At 35.2% G+C, this 20,685-nt stretch overlaps 1 protein-coding gene across 1 annotated transcript; it reads right to left on the bottom strand.

The window, feature by feature from the left end:
- Positions 1 to 42: 42 nt before the first annotated feature.
- On the bottom strand, positions 43 to 13,593 carry LOC140840401 (jasmonate ZIM domain-containing protein 1-like). Its single transcript, XM_073207602.1, has 5 exons — positions 13,357 to 13,593; positions 13,050 to 13,221; positions 12,589 to 12,947; positions 12,412 to 12,469; positions 43 to 269 (listed from the first exon to the last, which is right to left on the bottom strand). The coding sequence occupies exons 1-5, from the start codon at positions 13,523 to 13,525 to the stop codon at positions 182 to 184; spliced, it is 846 nt and encodes a 281-aa protein (XP_073063703.1). The 5' UTR covers positions 13,526 to 13,593; the 3' UTR covers positions 43 to 181.
- Positions 13,594 to 20,685: the final 7,092 nt, after the last annotated feature.

The following is a 20,685-nucleotide window of genomic DNA, read 5'->3' as shown; positions in this document are numbered from 1 at the left end:
TAGGACATATATATATTATTTGTATATTTTAATGATAATTAAATTAAAAATCGCAACACATTCCAAATAAAGGATAAATTGACAATCGGCTGCTCCCCAAACTCAATGAGGGGGGTATAAACGTAATCTCAAAAGGTTATTTAATTATTTTCTGAATATATTAATATAATTATATTTACCACTACAATTTGAGCTCCAGCTGTTCATCAACCTTCCATGAAGAAGAAGCAGCTGGCTCTTGAATTTGGTAAGGCCCTCTTCCAGCAGCCCTACAACAATAACGAATACAAATTTTAGTAAATTTAAATTTGTTTATATTTATATAAAAATAATCGCGATAGAGATGTCGAAGAGCTAAACATCGTGGTGGATGTGACCAATTTAAAATCGAATGTTATATTAATGAGTCGGGTTATTACTTGAAAGGGAGCACATAAGATGAGATAATAAAAACTATTTAGTATGAGGATATTATAAATTATTTAGGGTAAACTTTCAATAACTCCTTACATCCCTTCTCAACTTTATCTTTACTCCCTATCCTTTCAATTCTTTGTTTCAGCTCCCTAATATTTTAAAATTTCCAATAATACCCTTATACCATTGTTTTAGTAATTTATTTTTCTTTTTAAATTAATGACCCATCATGCTTCCGTAAAATAAATTAAATCTTTTACCTCTTTGACCGGAGTACCACCGGATTATATCCACCGTATTTTACAGACTGCTCCTCATAGCCCAACCACGCGGTCGCAACCGATGGTTACATACACAGATTCCTTCAGCAGCACTTGGCACAACTCTAATTCGTTTCCTACCTTAGAGTGTATAGTAAAAGATAAAATTTTGAAAATAATACATGAGAGGGGCTAAGAGCAAAGATCTCTTTATTTAAACACAAATATATATTTATTACATAGTAACCTCCTGTAGAGGAGGAGAAACTTGCTTAGCTACTAATAGTAGCTGAACTCACTACACACATATTTGAAAGAAAATTATTACAAATAGTTTGAAGAAAATTGAAGAGGTTGATCGATGCCTTCATCTTCCTTCTGCTTCTTTATTTATAGAAGACTCCTTCGGATTTGAAACTCGGACTTCAAATCTTCATAAGCCTTTACAGCTTGCTTGGGGACCATATAGTGGTTGAGTGGTCCCTTCTTGACCTGTCTTTTTCTAGATTATTAATCTAGAAATTAACTTCTCGTCTTCTTTTATTTCTCTGAGATACCATTGACGATGAGTATATAAGATGTATACGGTAATCTCGCCTCCTTTTTCCTGGAAATGTTGGACTAGCCATTCAAGAGCATCCGCCTGCTTTCTCTTGTAATTAATTCTTCTTTTCAAAACTTTCAGATATACACGGTACATTTTTAAGTTTTGATTTCGGTGTGTTTAACTGGTTCAATTTACCCTTATTTATAGTGTAAAGTTTGGGTCCAGTTTACTTGTTTTCTTTATTGGATTCCTTTTTAAAGTATCCAATTTTCTTTCGGCTTTTACCACTCATTATTAGTAGTTTTCTGTGTCATCTACCACCTATTATTGGTGGTCCTTGTCCTTCCACTCACATGGTAGGTTTTCTTTTTTGCTAGTGGGCTGATCACATGTACACCTTTAATTTTGTCGAGGAATCTTTGTCTTTCGTTTTCCTCGAGGAAAACGTGATTGTGGTCCATCCCCACTTGTGCTTGTGTCGGTAAAGTGTTTTCGATCAGATCTAGGTTTGAATCCTTTACCCAATTCAGGTTCCTTCTGGTTTTGGCATTCAAGGCAGATGTTTTCTGACCATCTTCCTATATGTGCCATATTACAAAATTTTCGGCGAGTCTCTTTACTAGTCGGCAGCTTGCTGTTCCACAAAAGATTTCTCTTTTTCTCGAATAAATCTTCTGCAAAACTTGTGGTTTTTCCTATCATGGTGTTTAACAGGAACGATCCGTTCACTGAATGATTATAAAATTTGAGCGGGAACTTGACTTTGTCCATCTCAGTGAGACAGACCCATAGACCCCAAGCTCTTCTGGTAGACATATCATCTTCAGAAATTGAAGTAACCAGGGGTGTTTCTTTTGTTGGAGGGTCCTTGATAAATCTTTGAACATTTGTATCCGGCCTCCTTAACTTAATGAAATGAAAGGCTTCATGGGAGCCTTTTCCTGCTGGTTCTGCTGCTGCACTAAATAAGTATAGCTCCAAAACATCTCCTCTGGACAAGTAATCATTATTCGCCCAAGTCTCGTGAACAGATTCCTGGATCTACTTTGGTAGCCCTGAGATTTCCGGAAAGCTTGGTGATATAGTATAAACTGAGGCAAGAGCCCCGAATTAATACCATGCTTTAACCTCCTTTGGATATGAATTTGGTTTCATCCATACCCTTGGATATTTCCCTGAAACATCAACCCTATTGGTAGCTGGGTTAATGTCAATTCTTGTTTTAAATTTCTCCCAATTCTGTTGGTAAACCTGAAACGGAGAAATAGCAAATTCATTAGTACCAACCTTAGATTTGCCTTTGTCAGTACGAAGCCTAAGGTTGATCTCTCCCTCTTCAATCCCCGAGGTGAAGGGTTGACTTGAAGACTCAAGATAAGGATCAGGAGTCTCAATTTTTGTTTCAGCCGACTCATCTGGTGATGATCCCGACTTAACACTCGTGCAATGGGTATTTAAATCCCCCGCTATAGGTATAGAGTCATGTACTCGAAAACTCTCCATCTGGGAAACCAATGGCTTCTCAATGCCTTGGAGGATAGGCCTTTACATTACAGACCATAACTGAGTATATGACTGTAAACAACCTGTAATTCGATCAGAGACAATTCTCTTATCAGCTTGTTGTAGCCTTTCCGCAACTTCTGCGTTAACGGCCAACTTGTTGAACTCGGTTTGAAGGATTTCAAGGTGTTCCCTCAAATGCCTCTGCATCTTGATAATAGCATCAATGTCAATGCTGTCCATCTCTTGTTAAAAAATCTGCAAGAATATTTTCATGAGATTTTATTATCACAATATCAAAAATATAATTCTGACATAGTGCTTGCCATCTTAATAATCTGGCTTTCTCAGGTTTAGACTCAATCCTATTTCTTAAGAAAGCTTTTACCTGTGTGTTATCAACTTTTAAAGTAAATTTCTTTGCAAGTAAAAATAATGACCATTTTTCAAAAGCCGTTTTTACTGCATAAAATTCCTTTTCATCGATATGCCATCTAATGGTCTGCCTCTGAGAATAATCCACTGTAGTATCTGCATGGTTGTTCTCCATCTGGGGTGAGCTTAGTAAGAACTGCTGCCCACCAATGATCACTGGCATCGGTATACAATACCAGATCATCTTCGTCTTGAGGAATAGCCATTTTTGGAAGATTTTTACAAACCTTCTTTAGATGGATAAGTCCTTCTGTGTATTCTTTTGTCTATATAAATCTTGCATCGTTTTTCGATAATGGACTGAACACTTTTCTGTGTTTTGTTAGTTTTTGATAAACATCCCAGCAAAATAACAACTCCTAAAAAACTTTGAAGTTGTTTCTTGTCTTTGAGATTTTCTGGAAAATTCTGCACCTTTTCCACTATGTGTTCTTGCAGAATTATTCCTGACTCATCGATTTCAATTCCAAGGAATTCAATCTTCCTTGTAGCAATGACTGCTTTCTTTTCAGATAAAATCAGTCCTTCTTTCTTGCAAACATTAGAGAAAATCTCCAAATGTTTAACATGTTCATTCATATCTTTAGATGCTATTAAAACATCATCAATATAAACAAACATAAACTTAAAATAATCTTTAAAAAGATTATCCATCTTTCTTTGAAATATCTGTGGTGAATTAGCCAATCCCATTGGTAATACTTCCCAGATATAATGTCCTTGAGGTGTAGAGAAAGCTGTGAATTTCTTGCTTTCTTCCTGCATCTGAATCTGATAGAATTCGGACTTGCAATCAAATTTAGAGAATATCTTGGCATTGCGAATGCAACTAATCAAGTGTTCTCTGCTAGGTATAAAATACCCATCAAACCCCAGAATTTTATTAATTTCTTGATAATTAATAACCAATCTGGGTTTTCCTCGTTTAATTTCACCATGATTTCTTACGAGAAAACCTGGACTGCTATATGGTGACATACCTGCTTTGATTAAACCAAGGTCCAAATGTTCCTTGGTTATAATCTGCATATCCCTTTGATCAATGATGTTCATTGGGATTGGTTTACAACGGACAAATTCATACTCTTTGCCTTCCTTGTTCTTAAGGCAAGCCTTGAGTTGATTTATGTCCCACCATGCCAAGGGATCTTCATTATAATTTTCTCTGATCCTCTTCTTGACATCTTCCAATGATACCTTAGCTTCAAACTCTACTTCATTTGTTTGTAGAGTTATTTTAAGGACATTCTATATCTTCTGGTTGGAGTTTTTTATCAGCTCTCAACTGGAGCATTGTTTCTCCAAACCGTCTTGAATCCTTCATTTTTGGGTTCAGAAGTTTTCCTGAATCACCACGCTTGCTGCGAAACTGGATTGGCAATTTTCTGTAAAATGCCTCTCGTAGTCTCTGGACTATGATTTTGTGATCACAGGGTGTTGTGAACACTAATCGTCTAGTCTCATTTTTTTAGTATATGACTTAAACATTTGTAGGAAATTATTTTCTAACAATATGTCAGCTCTTGTATTATGAAAATAAATTGGTGGTGTCTTTACCTTATACCAAGGTGTTAGTCCAGCACCTCCAATCATAATTTCATTTATCTTAATCCCTTTACATAAAATTAAAATTCTTCTGGAAAAATCTCTCCCATCAATCTTTGGTAGTTCTTCTTCCAAATTATTTGGAAAAACTCCTCGTTTTGCTGTGCAAATTCCAGCTCCTGAATCAATATAAGAAGCAAAATATTCTGCCTTATATTGTTCATATAACATCTCTACTGGAATGTATATGGAGAATGGACTTGTGGTCATTGGATTTTCCACATTTTATCCTCTGCCATAAACTCCATTCCATACTCTAGACGTTTCAAAGGTTTATGTTCCTCAAGAAACTCTAGTCCAAGAATCAGTCGATCTGATTCTTTCCCTGAAATCCCTTGAATATGAACTTCCAATTCTCCGATATTAATCAGTCCTTGGTAAGTTCCTATCATTGGTTGTTCTAAATAGTATATTGAATTACAAGGAAATTGATTCCTTTGCTTTGTAATATCAAATACTATTTCAACTTCTCTCCACCCTTCTGGGCATCTAAGTTTTCCCATTGTAGAAAAACTTTTCGGCTCCGGTTGGGTTTCTATAACAGGTGTTTTTCCCCACCTGTAACTCGTAATTCTATCTCCTTGAAAAGATAGTCTTCTTGACTCCAATCTAAGACTTTGATTCCTTTGTAGAATCGGTTTGTCTTGTATTTGGATATCTATTTCATGTATTAAAGGAAACTCAACTCTTTTCGGATAAATTGCCTAAGCAACTTTTTCGAATATTTCAGTATTTCAATAAACTCGTTTCTAATAAACAACTCAGAATGATGTGAATTAGATAGAGCATATGAAATCTGATAAGTAATAGAGTATGGTCTATTCCCTTCTTTCATCAACCTTTTTTCTTTGAAATTTTGATGTAATGTCAAGGCTCTGCTGAAATCTCGATCTGCCAGGTTGTAGGCTATCATTGGATATATTACTCCTACAATCTTTCCTGCACAAATGTTTCCTCAGATAGTTCCCAGTACTGAATCTTGAAGATTCCCCATTCTTTTATCGCATATAGCAATATCAATAGGCGAATCTATTCCTTCTTTGAAAGTAGCCTTTATCATAATTTGGATTGCTCCAATATGAATCCAAGACATAGTCCTTGCTACTTCTATCTTGAGTTTTTGTAATTCCTCCTTAATTTCTTCAGAAGGAATTAACTGCATCTCCATTCTATTTCCCGTAAGTTCCATTGGGATTGCCATTTTCCTTCTGGAAACTTTATAGATGAGATGAAGCTTTCTGTTTCTTAGGCCAAGACTTCCTAAGAACTTTTCTATCTATCCTACAGAGAATCCTTGATATCTCTGTAAGCTAGGATTTTCTCTCATGATCCTTTGGACCATATTATTAGAGATTGTTGTCTGGCTAAAAAACCCAGATAAATCTTCATGTGTTTCGTGTCGAAACACCTCGTCCTCAGTCAGATTCCGCTTGAGTTCCATCAGATTCTCCTTGACTTAGAACTTCTTCTTCTTCATATATACTATCATCTGAGGCAATGTCCTCAAATCGGTATACTTGAATAAGATCTTGGTAATAAACTTCTTCTTCAATATATGGGGTAGGATTGAAACGTTTAATACCTCTTTTTTCATTTTCTGGACAGTTGGTCGAGATATGACCTCTTGATCCACATGTCCAGCAATTGCAATCCTTGAAACTTTCATTGGCTCGAGTATGAGCTCTTCTGAAAGTTTTCTTCGTAGGTGTTTTTCATGTGCTTCGAGATGTACTCGATGCTTGGGATGATATCCTACTCCTCGATGGTCCGCTTCTTTGTCCAGATTTATAAGATCTGGCTTTCTGTCTAGACCATACAGTTCTTAGTTTCCAAGAACTTCTTCCACTTCGTGCATAAGGATGAGTCCTAAAACTTTTCCTCTTATGCTTCTGTGGTTTACTTCTAATAATTGTTGGAAGATCATTTTCCTTACAACACAAAGGAGTTCTTTTGTTGATACCTCTTAATCGTTTGTAATTCTTTTGTAATGCTGTCATGTGACACCATTCTGCCAATTTTCCTTTAAGGAAAGAGGTTCTTCTTGCCAACGTATCTGGATTACCAAGTATGTATTCCCTTATGAGCATTTCTCTCCAAGGGCTTGACATTTTTGCGAAGAAAAGCTGCATAGCTATATCTTCTTCTACTCCTGAATTCCATCTATATTTAGTGAATAACATAATGTATTCATTCACCAAACATATGTCATGTAATTGAAGACTATACAGAGCTTGAGTGTATTTCTTCTTCTTCTCTGTATCTTGACTATTGAAATAGTCTACCCATATAAAGTATGCTTTAAATAGGGTGGCCATTTTTCCAGCGATCTCACTAGGAGATTCACCAGCTAGAACCGACTCCTTTATGTCTAATGAAGTCATGTCCCAAGCAATTTTCACTGATCTCATAAGACACATTTCTAACAGTTTAATGAATCCTTCTTTGTTGAGATCAAGTGTTCCTCCTGCAATTCTCATAGCAGATGTCAATCGTCTATGAGATCTTCTCTGTTTTTGAAGTCTAATACATCAAGGTTAAGCATAACTCCGTAAGGATGTATAGGATCCAAAACAGTTTTTTCATAGGGTGTTTGGTGTAAAGGAATTTGATTTCTCCTCGCCCTTGTTCCCGCTGGGTGTGATCCTCCACCAGTATGGAAATCAGTTTGAGATTCTCTTATATTTATATTATGAGATCCCATACTTTCCCTTAGTGGTTCTTGAGAAGATGACCAACTTATAGCACGTGGTGTTTCACCTACTGCTGTGCTCATATTTAGATCTACTACTTTGAGATTTGCGAAAGATTCCGCAAGCTCTTGTAGATCTTCCAAACCAATCCTTTCTAAGGTTGTCATCAGATTAATTTCTTTTATGAGACAGACTTAATTAGATTGATCATCTTTTCTTCTTCAGTTTAAGGTTTTGACACCACTCTGGCCTTTCCTTGTTGATGTAACAAAGGTTCGGTACCAAATGATGGTAGGTAACCATCCTCCTGAAGTTCTTTTACTAGAACTTGGTTGTTGTTCTAGTTTTTGAATTCTTGTTTGAATATCCTTTAATATCCCAAGAATTTCTTCCTGGGTTTCAAGGATTTTCTCAACCCTTTGATGTACAAAGTATAGCATATTGCCATAGCCATTTTCTAAAGCGCGGAGGATCAATTAAAATCAATAGAGAATAAGGGGTATTTTTGTCTTTTTTAAACTTATAGGGAGTTTAAACAAAGGTTTTTAGGTATAGGGAGTTTGAATAATTTTGAGTTGGGTGTTAGGGATTTATTTACAATTTTCCCTTAAAATATCTGGATAATTTATTGTAAAAAGAGTTGAATGTTTGATGAAAGAATGACAAAGAAAATCCTTAAAAAATAATATATAATCTGAATCGTACGTACAATTTCTCAAATAAAAATTAAATAAAGGAAAAAAGTGAAAGATAATTGATGATTACTGGTGATGCCCCAGAAAGAGTCCAGATCATCCTCAAAATCGGGCAGAGCAAGAGATCGGGAATCAGGGTTACCGAGGGGAGAACCAGTCCGGTTAAAGAGAGTGCTCTTATATAAACTATCATTATGTATACAACAACTAGAGAAGCTGATTAGACCAGCACATACTCGTACAAGTATGAGCTATCAGCCTACTCCAGGTTGTGTAAGAAGGTTATGATAATAGATCAGGGACCCTGTCTATACCCTCGCTTCAGGACCACTGCTCGAGCATCTCGGGACAGACATTGACTCTGGGTCCACAAGTATGGATTGTCATCCCTCGGAATCATTAGTATATCAATCAACACATATGGGGACGATTTGATAAGACTAGAAACAATATGAGTTGTCATTCGTAATAGTGTCAGAGGGCAGGGCATGGAAACTATATGGTCATGAGGAGCGGCCGTAGACTGAAAACAAGGTCATCATTAGTTTTTCTTCTAAATTATTTCGGTTTGCTCGATCATTAAGGAGATTCACTTAGTCTTTCCACAAGTACCCACTATATATTCTCTATATAGAACTTTCCTTTGCACGAATACTCGACTGACTTGAGCATCGAAACGACTATGTCGAAAATCCTCTCGGCGTCCCACTAACATTCTTTCCTTTCCAACTTTGCAAATCACTCAACCCGAGATCCTTCTGTTGGTTCCCTACACTCCCAAAAAAGAAACATTACCCGACAAAGTAAATTGCCCATCCAACTCACCCAATTTAGTCGGGTATCATCATTAGTGCATCTGTGGGAAGTCAGATATATAGGCAAAGATGTGATTTCTACTCCAAAATGAGTTCGGATGGATGATTCTGGAAGGGAGACCAAGGACTCAGGGTTCTCCTAATAAATCATCCCCCTCAGCAAACTTTAACTATCAATCCAGAGCAGCTGACCCAGTGGATAGCAGCGGCGTCCAAAAAGCCATAACAGATAAGTTGCCTCCCCAACAGCTGCCACATTCATCGGGAAGAAGGATCTGAGGATGAATCTAATCTTCGGGACAAGTCAATAAAGGAAGAAAGCTCTCGGGAAGGTTCCAAAGCTCTTAACACATTCCCGTAGAATTGAAAGATATAAGGAAAATGTGAATAAGGTAGAAGGACAAACCGGGTCTTCTCGAGCTCCCTTGGTCCAATGAAAAGGCTATCCATTCTCCATACAAATAATGGATGAACCCTTTTGCATGTCCACTACAAGTCAGGCAAAATCAGGCGTATGACAGAAACTAATCTAGAGGAACATTTATTCTGATTCGAGAACATGTTCATGCTGCATTGCTACGATGAAAATATCAACTGTAAAGCTTTCTTGAACATGTTGGTGAACTCAGCCCAACAATGGTTTGACAAACTTGATTTACAGTGTATCAACTCTTTTGAGGATTTCCAGAGCATTTTCTTACATTACTTTAGTAGCAACAAGAAATATAAGGAGACTGCTTTTAGCTTGTTCGAGGTGAAGTGGAATGAGGACAAGTCATTGTAGGTGTATATCCACAAGTTTAACAAAAAAACCTTGGAAGTACCATCACGTGCTCCTAAAACAAAAATCACAGCTTTTACGCAGGGACTCCAGAAGGAGATTTCTTCCGGTCCATGGTAAAGAAGCTGCCTCGAGATTTTGAAGATCTACTATTTCGGGTAGAAAAGTACATCAATATAGAAGATGGCCACAGAAAGATGGAAGCCATGAAGAAAGAAATAAGGGACCGAGTAGGAAAATCAGAGGATCGGATACAAAGAGGAAACACTCTACTTTTCTTAATAGACGCCCTTAAAGATTTGAAAAGATCGGGTAGTAAATCTCTGTGATGAAGATAAGACTGTCTAAAAGCCCTTACGGTCCTCTTAAGACTCGCGAGTAACAATGAAATTTTGCACATTTCACCAGGATGAAGCAATGATACCAGTGAGTGCATGCAGTTAAAAAAGGTCCATTCTGTCGAAGTCGGTCCGTCAATGAAGAAAACTTTGAGAGTTCCATGGGTACCCAGAAAACCAGGTCTCGTCATCCTTGCCAACACCGAAGGTTTCCAATCAAGACCGAGAAATCATGATAAGCCCTCTCAAGGAGATAGGGTCTGAGTTGACCAAAACTGTGGAAAATCCTCTACTTTGGGAGTGATCAAAATGATTACGGGAGGATTTACAAAAGTTGTCTCTAACCGAGCTCGGAAGGCCTGGAGCCGACAAGAAAGTTTGGGAGTGGCTAATGGAAGCGGGGGAGTTGGGGCCGATGATCTGTTTTGGCCCCCAAGATTTGCAAGGCATCAACTTACCTCTTAATGATGCCTTGGTCATTCAGGCTAAGATTCCCAACTATGATGTAAGGCGAGTGTTTGTGGATTCAGGCAATTCAGTTAAAGTCATATTTCAAGAAGCTCGTGACCAGATGGTTTTAAAGGGCTACAAGTTGGAACAAGTCGTGACTGTTTTTTTTATTTGTTGATCTTACTCTATACTCGCAAGGAGAGAGAGTGCTTCACATGATAGTCGGAACTGAGGACCTAAGAAAGTCAATCATGACAGCTTTCACAGTGGTAAGTGCTTCCTCCTCATATAACATAATTCTGGTAAGGCAGACCATGGATTCCCTCATGGTCACGACCTCAACTTACCATCAAAAAATCAAATTTCTCGTGGGGAACCGAGTGGGAGAAGTTCGGGGAGATCAATCATCCTTTCGAATATGCTATGCTGAGATAGTCTGGGTGAGAAGAAGAGAACAAGTAAGGACGAGGTTCATGTCGTGATGGAGGAATAGCAGGAAGAAGTGGATCTGGTTTTCTTATATCCCAGGAAAACTACAAAAATGGCCCGATATCTTGAATCCTTTACCCAGACCAAGTTGTTGGCTTGTTTACAGTGGAATGCAAACATCTTTGCATGTTCTCCCTCGGAGCTAGTCGGGATCTCGGTCTATGTTGCTGAGGACAAATTAAGCATTATCTTGGGTTACGACCTATTATGCAGAAGAAAAGACATTTTGTACCCGAGAAGGACAGAGTAATAGCTGAGCAAGTGCAAGAATTTCTTAAGGCTAGACACATACGAGAAGTACAGTTCCTTACTTGGTTCTCAAATGTGGTCCTAGTCTGGACCACATTCCCAAAAAGAAAACGGGTGACCGTAGGAGCTTGAGTTCTCCGAACAATCAGAAACAAACTTGCGTACATTTTACATTCAATTTTCCATCCAGTTTACTCAGTCAAACCATTATTTGTATTGTTCTAATTTTTCAGTTTGGATTTTTTCCGCACATATTTTGTTAACTAACTAACATTAACAATCGAAAATACCAAGTTCAGTTTCTAATCAGACTGAATTATTTTTTAACAAAGAAATTTTAGGAAATGTTTATTCAACCATCCCTTCTAAAAACTTCAACCAAGCATATCACTTACCCTTCGGGACATGGAGGAGGACTCTAGCCCGAATATTTAAGAAGGGAGTGGTCCTCGGGCTCGGACATAGTAAGAGATCGAGAGCATGGAGCTACTGAGGGAGAACCAGCCTTGGTAAAGAGATTGATCTATAAACCATTTCTGGGTATGCAACAACTAGATAAGCTGATTAGACCAGCACATACTCATACAAGCATGGGCTCCCAGCCTATTATAATGGATTATGGACCCTGTCTGTGCCCTTACATCACGACAACTACCCGAGCCTCTCGAGACATGCATCGACTCTGGGCCCACAAGTACAGATCGACATGCCTCGAATATGGAGCCGATATGATAAGACTAGAAGTAGTATGAGTTGTCAGTCGTAACAGTGTCAGAGAGCAGGGCGTGGGCAATTGTCTGATAATGAGGAGTGTCCGAGCATTGAAAACAATGTCATCATTACTTTTTCCCCTATAAATACTCGGTTTTGATTGATCATTAAAAGATTCGCTTAACATTTCCACAACCCACTATATATTCTCTATCATTTGTGCGGATATTCGACTGACTTGAGCGTCGGAATAACTACATCAAAAACCTTCTGATGCCCCCACTAACTTTCTTTACCTTACAAATGTGCAGAATACTCAGCTCGGAATCTTTCTGCCTAGTTCTCAGCAATCTTAGGAAAGAAACACAATCTGACCTGGTAAATTGCCCACCCTAATAACTCAATTTAGCCGGAATCATCAATTACCTGTCTTTTCTCTTCTCAAGAAATCGATGGAGTGAGGATCTTCTTGCGATTGGCATATCTATGATATCGTAAAGGAAAGAAAAAATAATTAGTTTTGAATTTCAGTAACTTTGGAAAATGATAGAAGCCGTCGTTTTGTTCTATTAAATTAAATTACGCATTTTAAAAAAGAATTACCGGAATCAGTGGCCTCATTCAGTGGTGAACCAGGTTCTTTGCCTTTGGAGCTCGACTCCACGTCCTTATCCGCGTCGGCCTCCGTTTTCTCCTTACAACTGTTCGACGAAATGACAATGTGGTTATGAGCACCAGTAGCTTGCGGCCGAGGCGGAAGCCCCACTCTCGCGCCGGCACCCCTTTTTTCTTGTGGAAAATTGCTCGAGAAAATGCCATATGACATTTGTGAGCTTCCCTTTTTTGCCAGGGCCACAAGCTCTTTGGCCCTGTCTTCTGGATAATCATCGAATATGAACACTCTGCCCCCGTAGAACATGGTCAGCTGAGCAATCTTGCGCTTCGCGGTTGCTGTTTCTTCGCTGAAATTAGTCGGATTACGGCGACTTCAGTCCAACGCCCCTCAAAAGTTTCTAAATCAACGTTGTAAACATGAAATGGGTTATTGAGATTGAAAAAATTACCTCGGGCTTTTCGAGGTGTAATCTGCATCAATGAAGGATTCCATCGAGGCCAATCGGCGAAAGTGTTCATTTGATGGCCGTTGCTCTGTTCGGGGCTGAGCTGATTTTTCCTTGTTTGTTGGTGAATTCAATGCTGGTGGAGCTGAAGCAGCGTGACACGATCTGGATTTCACTGAAATCACACAAATTTATCTCACTCTAATTTAGAGCTGAATGGTGAAGATTAAACTTCTCTTGACAGAACAGAGATCAAATCATAGCCAAACCAGAGCAAGGAATCAAAAACACGAAAAAGATAAAAGTGTACCAATTGCTTCCAGGCTCTCAATCTTTCCACCAATTTCAAGATTCAAATCTCTGAGACTCCCTTTCCTCTTCACAAACTGACTCAAAAGATTGCACGTCTGCACAAAATTGGACTGCTCAGGCGCCTTTTCCGGCCCACGCCCATCAGAATCTTGCCTTGCCTTCAACATTATATTCTTACACAAAAGAACCCGCTACTAAGATTGCTCACTTGATGCAAATACAGAATTCATGGGTTTCCACAAAGAAGAAGAAAATTGAAATGCACCATTATTAAAGAATCGAAGCCTCTAGCTCTGGTATTAATGGCTCCATTAAGCACGTGATAATTGCGTACAAGTTGGCATAGAATTAATAAAGTGGAGGGAGGGCCATGCATGTAAGTATCATAAATTACAAATGAATTCGTGGAACCCCAACCATTCAATTGGTCTACTGAATATGACCTATGGTTAATCGATTGCAAATTTCAAATAAATCTTTAAACTCTGTTTCATTTAGAGTTTACTCTCTCGTCTATCAAACTTAATTCAAGTTTCTAATATATTTATATGATACCGTCTCTGACGAGACGGTCTCACGAATCTTTATCCGTGAAAGGGGTCAACCGTACCGATATTCACAATAACAACTGATACTTTTTCATAAATGATCCACATAAGAGATCTTTCTCACAATATATGACATATGAGACCGTCTCACACAAGCTTTAGTCTTGATTTTTTTTCAAAATCATCCTTGAATTCATCCTTTTTCGGTACGTGACGTTATTGTAGCTATCGAATCTGTCCATGAATTAATTTTTTTTTTAATAATACATCATGATTTTATATAATAAATTAGACATTTTACCTGTTTAATTCGAAATGATTCATGGAGCCCCAACCATTCAATTGGTCAAGTAAAATGGTACTTTACCGAATAATGACGTATGGTTAATTCCACAGCTACAACCTACAAGATCCATATATATGTATTTAAATAATTTATAAATTCATATATTTTTTAAAATATATTGGTATTTTTCGATGTCTAACTTTATTATTATTATTATTATTATTATTATTATTATTATTATATTATTATTATTATTATTATTATTATTATTATTAAAGTAATTTATATTTTAACAAAATAAAAAATTGAGAAATTAAGACCCTAAATAATAAATAGTTAATACCCAGCATCAGGGATCGTGAAGTAATTTTTTATATACCGAAAAATTGCTCCATTTTCATTTATAAATCCTATGATAAGAACATATTTTTTATATAGATTTTTTTATGTTATTTATATTTACCATACCCCAATAAAATATTTATTATATTTACGTACACTTGAATTTTTAAATGATCATATCATTCCTAATATGAAAAACTTAAAATAATAAAATGTTATCATATTTAAATGATTATTCTAGTTAATTATCGAAAATTTATATAAAATAATTTATAAAGATTTCAAGTTAATATAAATCTTTTAGATTCTTTATATAAAAATTATTTTATGTCAAATAATTTAATGTATATATGGAGACTAAAACCTATCACCTGTCCGTAGATTTGATTAAATACAGTACAATAATAGAACAATGCTTATTTTAGCAAAGATAAAAACTTGTGTTAGACGATCTCACGAGTTGTATTTTGTGAGACAGATCTCTTATTTGGGTCATCTATGAAAAATTATTTCTTTTTATGCTAAGATTATTATTTTTTATTGTGAATATCGGTAGGATTGACCCGTCTCACAAATAAAAATTTGTAAGATTGTCTCACAAGAGACCCACTCTTTAACAAATGGAAGCCATTTTCTTGTTAAAAAAAACACTAGTGTGTCAAAAGTGAATTTTTTTTATCCTAACTGCTCTTGACCAACTTAATTTTAAACAATCTAAATATAATAAAAATTATGTATTTTTTGAAAATACATAAATGACAAATCTTTACAGGATAAATTTCTGTAAAAATCAATTAATTTAGTCATATATATTAAATTAAAATAAAATAAATGAGTTCGACTGTATATAACCATAATAATTTAAAATTCAGACGAAGTTAAATTTAAATTCATAAAAACTTGTATTTACTTACATAATCTAGTAATTTGATTCACATTCATAACTGTTTTGTTCAATAAATATTAAATTATATTATTTATTTCCAACATTTAGAGAAATGAACTTTGTGAATATAATATATTAGGGATGACAATGAGTCGCGTCTAACCACCCATGTTTTGGCGTCCCTCTTCCCTGCTCGTAACGTGGAATATTATAAACTAAACTTTTAGAGCAAAAAAATTTCCTTATTTTTTTGCATGAAAATAAAAACAAAATGTATTTTGTTTATGGGTAAATTTGCGGACAATTATTTTATAGTTCATCTGAAACCCATGTTCACAGACTTGAGACGAGGTTTCGGATTAATACAATTTTAGCAAACTCGCCAACTAAAAAAAATAAGGACAAATATTTATTTTAATTTATTATATATTTTTTACATAATGTATTAAATTGGCCTTCAATTTTGAACTTAATGACTGCAATTTTTTTTATGACAAATATCTTGTGTAGATTATGCTACATGATGTAAATATTATTTATACGGTATGTATACATACATATACATGTATGAAACATATTTTATTACGTTTGGAAATGTATGAATTAATGCAACTTAAATGACAGTACAGCTACGAAGGTAGTGGCGCCTAAATACAATCCAAGTGTCACTTTTATTTAAGTCTGGACGAGGATGATATAAATAAATAATATTATAATTATTAAATTTTTTAAATAAGATGTGAAATATTGAATAAAATAAGATGTGAAATATTGAATAAATAATAATATAAATTATAATATTGTCATGTTTTAATAATTAATTAATTTTGTTACTATATTTAATAATGTATGAAGCCTTTAACAAAACATTTTGACTTAAATGCTTTAAATTTATTTATAAATAAAAAGGGGATAATACCTGATTTGGTCTTCTACTTTTCATTCAATTCTTTATTTAGTTTCGTTATCTTTTAATTGTCCCGAAATAGTCCTTCTAATTTCAGTGTTTGACCTCTTTTAGTAAAATTCTGATTTTACCCTTGTTTTGTATTTTTATTTAATTTTTTAAAAAATATTATTATGCTTATGTAAAATAAATAGCAAGTATGATGGTCCTAATGATGATTCTCAATGTTTTTAGTGTGTATGACACAGATTTATTTAAGAAACATCGCGAATTAACTTCTGTTACAAGTGTTGTAAAGGAAATACTGACATATCTTTTGGTGTAAATGGTTATTCCTCACCTTGAGACCAAATTGATTATTGGGCGGTGAAAATTGTAACATTTGTATCTAAGGTTATTCATTTGATAGTATTCCCATTGGTAGTATTATTGAGCGGAAGTGCTAGTGTTAGATAGTCTACTTTGGCTCGTTTTTATCGTTTACCCACTATTGTGTTGCCTCTTCAAACCTCACATCTTTTGACCAAAATGTCTTAAGGTCGTGTCTGTCAAATTTTACAGACTACTCCTCACAGCCTAAATGCATAATTGCAGCCAATGTTTCCTATCACAGATTCCTTTAACAGTGCATAGTACAACCTTGTTTTATTTCCTAACTCAAGGAATGTGGTAATAGATTTAATTTGAAATATGCATAACATGATAGGGTCAAATGTCTGGTGGTTTTATTTAGACATACTAGATATTATTACATTAGTAATCTTATTTCGATGAAGAGATAACTTATTTATTATTATTATTGAAGATGATATATATGCTCTCAAATAAATATTTATTTGAAATAATATTGAAGAGAATAATCGATGCTCTCAACTTCTTTCTGTCTTAGTATTTGTATAAGCATCTTTCGTATTTGAAATTTGGATTTTAGACTTGTGGATACCTTTTTGCATTATTTATTGACATTTGTTGCTGACAACATCTTGTATTTAGTGGTAATGACTTCCACTAGTTAGTGTTTTTGTCTGTTTATGGTGATTGAGTCACATTCTGTCTGGGAATCTTTTTCTTTTGAGGTCCCGAGGAAATTGCTTTTTGTGTGGTCCCTCATCACACGGACTTGCTCTGCAAGATCCTTTCGCTTAGTTATTGTTTGAAAACCCTTCTTGAAGTCTTGCTCTTCTGGTTTAGAAATTATGGGTAGATCTCTTCTGACCATCTTCAAATATGAAGCATATCACATAATTTATAGTGAGTCTCTTTGTAACCAGTAGCTTGTTGTTCCATAAAAGATTTTTTTTCTTTTCAAATAGTTCTTCAGTAAGTAAAACAACAAGAGTTGTTTCATTTATTTGGAGGATCATTGATGAATTTTTGGGCATTCATGTCTGGCCTTTTGAGCTTAAGCCTTGTGTGAGCTTTTTTCAGCTAATTACATAGCTGAAGTAAAGTAATATAACTCCAGAATATCTTATCTGGACAAATAGTCATTATTCGCCTACCCGCAACTTGTCTAAACATCCTGTAAGACGATTAGATACAATGCTATTATCAACTTGTTATACCTTATCTGCAACTTCTGTATTATCTTAATAATCTAGCTTTCTAAGGTTTAGATTAAATTTTATTTTTCAAGAAAGATTTATACTATGTATTATCTAATTTCATGATAAATATCTTAGCAAGTAAAAATAATGGTCATTTTTCAAAATCCTTGCTTGCTACATAAAATTCATTTTTGTTTATGTGTCATCATATGGTCTCTGCATCTGAGGATTGTCAACAAAAATATCTATATGGTTGTTCTCCTTGTGGTGTGATATTCGTAATAAATGTTGCTTATCAATGATCAGTGACATATGTTTACATTTTGCAAATCTCTTTCAGTTGGCTAATTCCATTAGTGTGTTCTTCTGTACATATGAATTTTGAATCTTTTTTTAGTAACGAACTGTACACTTTTCTGTTTTTTGCTATATTTTTTATTAAAAAAATTTAACAAAGTTAACAACTCTAAGAAACTTTGGAGTTGTATCATATCTTCGAGATTTTCTATAAAATTATTTTACAAGATTCTGAATATTTTTTACAATGTGTTATTGCATAACTATTCATGACACATCCATTTCTACTCCAAGAAATTTAATTTTCCTTGTTACGATGATTTTCTTTTTTCAGATAAGACAAATCCTTCTTTTTTTTTTTTAACAAATTTTAGAGAAAATCGCTAAATATTTAGCATGTTTATCCATTTTTTTAAATAATATTAAAATATAATCAATATATACAAAAATAAAATCGAGATAAATTTTAAATAGATTATCCATATTTTTTAAAATATTTGAGGTGCATTTGTCAATCTCATTGGTAACTTCCCATATATAATATTTTTGTGGTAGTGGATAAAGTTGTGAATTCCTTGTTTTCTTTTTCATCTGAAACTCTGAGTTTTCAACACCTTATAGTAAATTACTAAATCTATCTAAAGAGTAGCCTCAATGCTACGAATAAATACGATGAAATAAAAGTTTGAGTGTGCGATTTATAATCTGATAAATGTTTGAGAGTGTATCACAACTGAGTGATGATCGTAAGTAGTTCGTTCAATATGTTTCGCCAACCCTCTTCAATTGAATCGACAACTATATATTGCCTCTGATTCCAACGGTCACAATGAATGCATTTAATGACTAATATCTGTTGAAACATTGTTTAGTCCATGCAGATTACTTTATCTGACAGTAGTACGAAGTATCTGACAGTTCTGTTCTGTTTCATTTGTTCTTATTTGGTGCGAACTGTCAGTCTGTCGGCTGATATTTTAACGGATGACATGGCTAACTGATCAGGAGTCAAGCTGGTCGATGAATCAATTCAGCTGTGTTGGGATCGGGAAAGAGTTTAGATGAGATGTGAATAAACTCTTTGAAACTATTTACTTTTTAAATTTGTTTTCAACCGTTGTTAGGCGGTTGAAAGTTTTCTCAAACAGTTAGAAATATAAACCACTTGAATAGTGCAAAAAATGGTTCAATATTTCTATTGATAGTTTCAACCGGTTGACACTCTAATCAACAATATATAGTTAGAAATGTAAGAGCTTGCGAAAAGTAAAGGCACAGAGTTTTTTATGGATGTTCAGAGAAAACACTTCTACGTCACCCCTTCTTCTTCTGCAGAAAGGATTCTGCTAAAAGACTTTGGTTTTACAAATTTCTTTGCAACAACCCACTCCAATTATGACTTATCACACTGCCTGTTTTGAAACTCTTAGTGATCACTTTATGTTAAGAAATTATTATTACCCAAAAGTTTTGGTGATCGACAAAATCAAGATAGCACTTCATTATTTCAGGAAACAGCTGCATATCTTATATGTAACAGGTATCAGTTCAACCGCCTAGCCTAGAAACCAGACTGCTTCACTATCGGCTACAACAAAAAGAGTTCAACCACTTAAACAAAGGATATTCGAAAGAATTCTGACTGCTTGAATTCCAGACCGTTGATAATTGAAATGCTTGCAGTAAAAAGAAGATGAATCTCGCAACTGGTTGATTCAAAGACATCATTAAACAAGGTTATTTATTACCCAATTAATAAAGACATTCTCTGAGCAGTTCAAGACATTCAATAGTTTGCACCGCTTCAAAGTTAACTTGTTCCTACATCAGTCCCGAGAATGATCTGCATTTATATCACTATCTCAGAAAGGAAAGATCATTTATCTTACAAAGGTCTGAGGATAAAAGCAGTTGCCATAAACAACAACTGTGCAGAAACTCTTCAGAGAATGGGACTCAAGGAAATATCAGCAAAGAGAATATTTAATTCATATCTGAAGAACATTAAATGCAGTTGCAGCTGATAGTGACACAGCTTCCCTCTGTTACAAGTTAACGTTACTCAAATCCTTTCGATCGTTGGAATGATCGCCTATATTAATAGAGAAAGAAGTGTGCAAGAATACAGAGAGACACATTATCAAACTCATAACAGTGAAATCATCACAAGCTTGCATACTTCAAAGATTCAGAGCGCACTTAAAAATCTACATACTTCATCGCTCATAACCACGCATATCTGATCATTGAAGGATCATATCCGTGCTACCAAAAATCAATTTGTTTACTTATATCAGTAACCTTTTGGTTATTTGTTTAAGTACTGGTGTCGGTGAAACAAGTGTTCTTAATATCCAGAATTGTATAGTGATCACTAAGAGTTCTCCTGATTGGAGTGGGCTGTTGCACAGAGTTTTATAAAGTCAAAGTCTTTTAGTGGAATCCTTCCTAAAGAGGAAGAAGGGGTGACGTAGGAGTTTTATCTCTGAACATCCATAAAAACCTTTTGTCTTT

The sequence above is a fragment of the Primulina eburnea genome, chromosome 9 (genome assembly GCF_022965805.1).
Source record: "Primulina eburnea isolate SZY01 chromosome 9, ASM2296580v1, whole genome shotgun sequence".
Classification (NCBI taxonomy): Eukaryota; Viridiplantae; Streptophyta; class Magnoliopsida; order Lamiales; family Gesneriaceae; genus Primulina; species Primulina eburnea.
Note: the sequence above shows the minus strand (reverse complement) of the source record. Positions and strands in the feature narration are given on the sequence as shown.